The sequence below is a fragment of the Aphanomyces astaci genome (assembly GCF_000520075.1).
Source record: "Aphanomyces astaci strain APO3 unplaced genomic scaffold supercont1.2, whole genome shotgun sequence".
In the NCBI taxonomy this organism is placed as follows: domain Eukaryota; phylum Oomycota; class Saprolegniomycetes; order Saprolegniales; family Verrucalvaceae; genus Aphanomyces; species Aphanomyces astaci.
In genome coordinates, this window is record NW_009798265.1 from 1,615,546 (window position 1) to 1,616,365 (window position 820).

Consider the following 820-nt stretch of genomic DNA (forward strand, 5'->3'; position numbering starts at 1 on the left):
GCTCGCCGAAGCACTTGACGCTCTGAGCGTTGATGCGGTTCCGTAGGGCACTCATTGCCTTAAAGTGGTCACCCACATGGCGGTAGTCGGACGTAAGGGCGCCGACGAACTTAGTGAGGAGGCCAATGACACCCGCCGCGCTCGACTCCCCAAAATCACGTTCGAGCATGCGCCAGATCTCGGTGGCATGCGCCAGATCTCGGTGACAGTAACGGCTGGGTCAATTAGGTACACGTTGAGCGGTAGGGGCTTTGACAAAAGTGAGCGAATCTCCACGTTTTATAAATCCCTAAGGAGGATGGCCTCCTGTAGGGATTCTTGCGTTAAGGTATCCGGTAGCGAATCCGGCACACCAGTAAGCCACGACTCGTACAACACGTCACACACGGCACGCTTGGCGTTTTGGGCGTCAACGCGGGCCTTAAGCCAGCGCTTCTGCAGCTCACCACGGAAGGCGTCCATCCAGGTTTGGAAGTCCTCACGCTTGTCACTGAATACGACGCGTTGGATGTCGGACTTGTCGGAGTTCATACTTGAAGTATTAAGATGAACGCGGGCAACACAGTGGTGGGGTTGAAGGTGGAATGTTGTTTGCTTCTTGTTCCACTTTTGGGCTTTGAAATACTCATGCGCGTCTGCCATGTATTGCTCGGTGTTGTATCCAGAGCGAACGATCGATGTCGATAGTTTGAGCGCCGACGCGAATGCAGCAACTTGTTTGTTGATTGTATCTCTCCAGTGAATGTAGAGACCATCACCAGTTCTATAGTATTGCAAATGTTACCCTTGCCTTCATATACCAGTAGCTTATCATGCACTA

General features: G+C 52.3%; 1 protein-coding gene across 1 annotated transcript; it reads left to right on the forward strand.

The window, feature by feature from the left end:
- Positions 1-76: 76 nt before the first annotated feature.
- On the forward strand, positions 77-537 carry H257_01458 (hypothetical protein; the record flags this gene model as incomplete). Its single annotated transcript, XM_009824663.1, has 2 exons — positions 77-208; positions 340-537. The coding sequence occupies 2 exons, from the start codon at positions 77-79 to the stop codon at positions 535-537; spliced, it is 330 nt and encodes a 109-aa protein (XP_009822965.1).
- Positions 538-820: the final 283 nt, after the last annotated feature.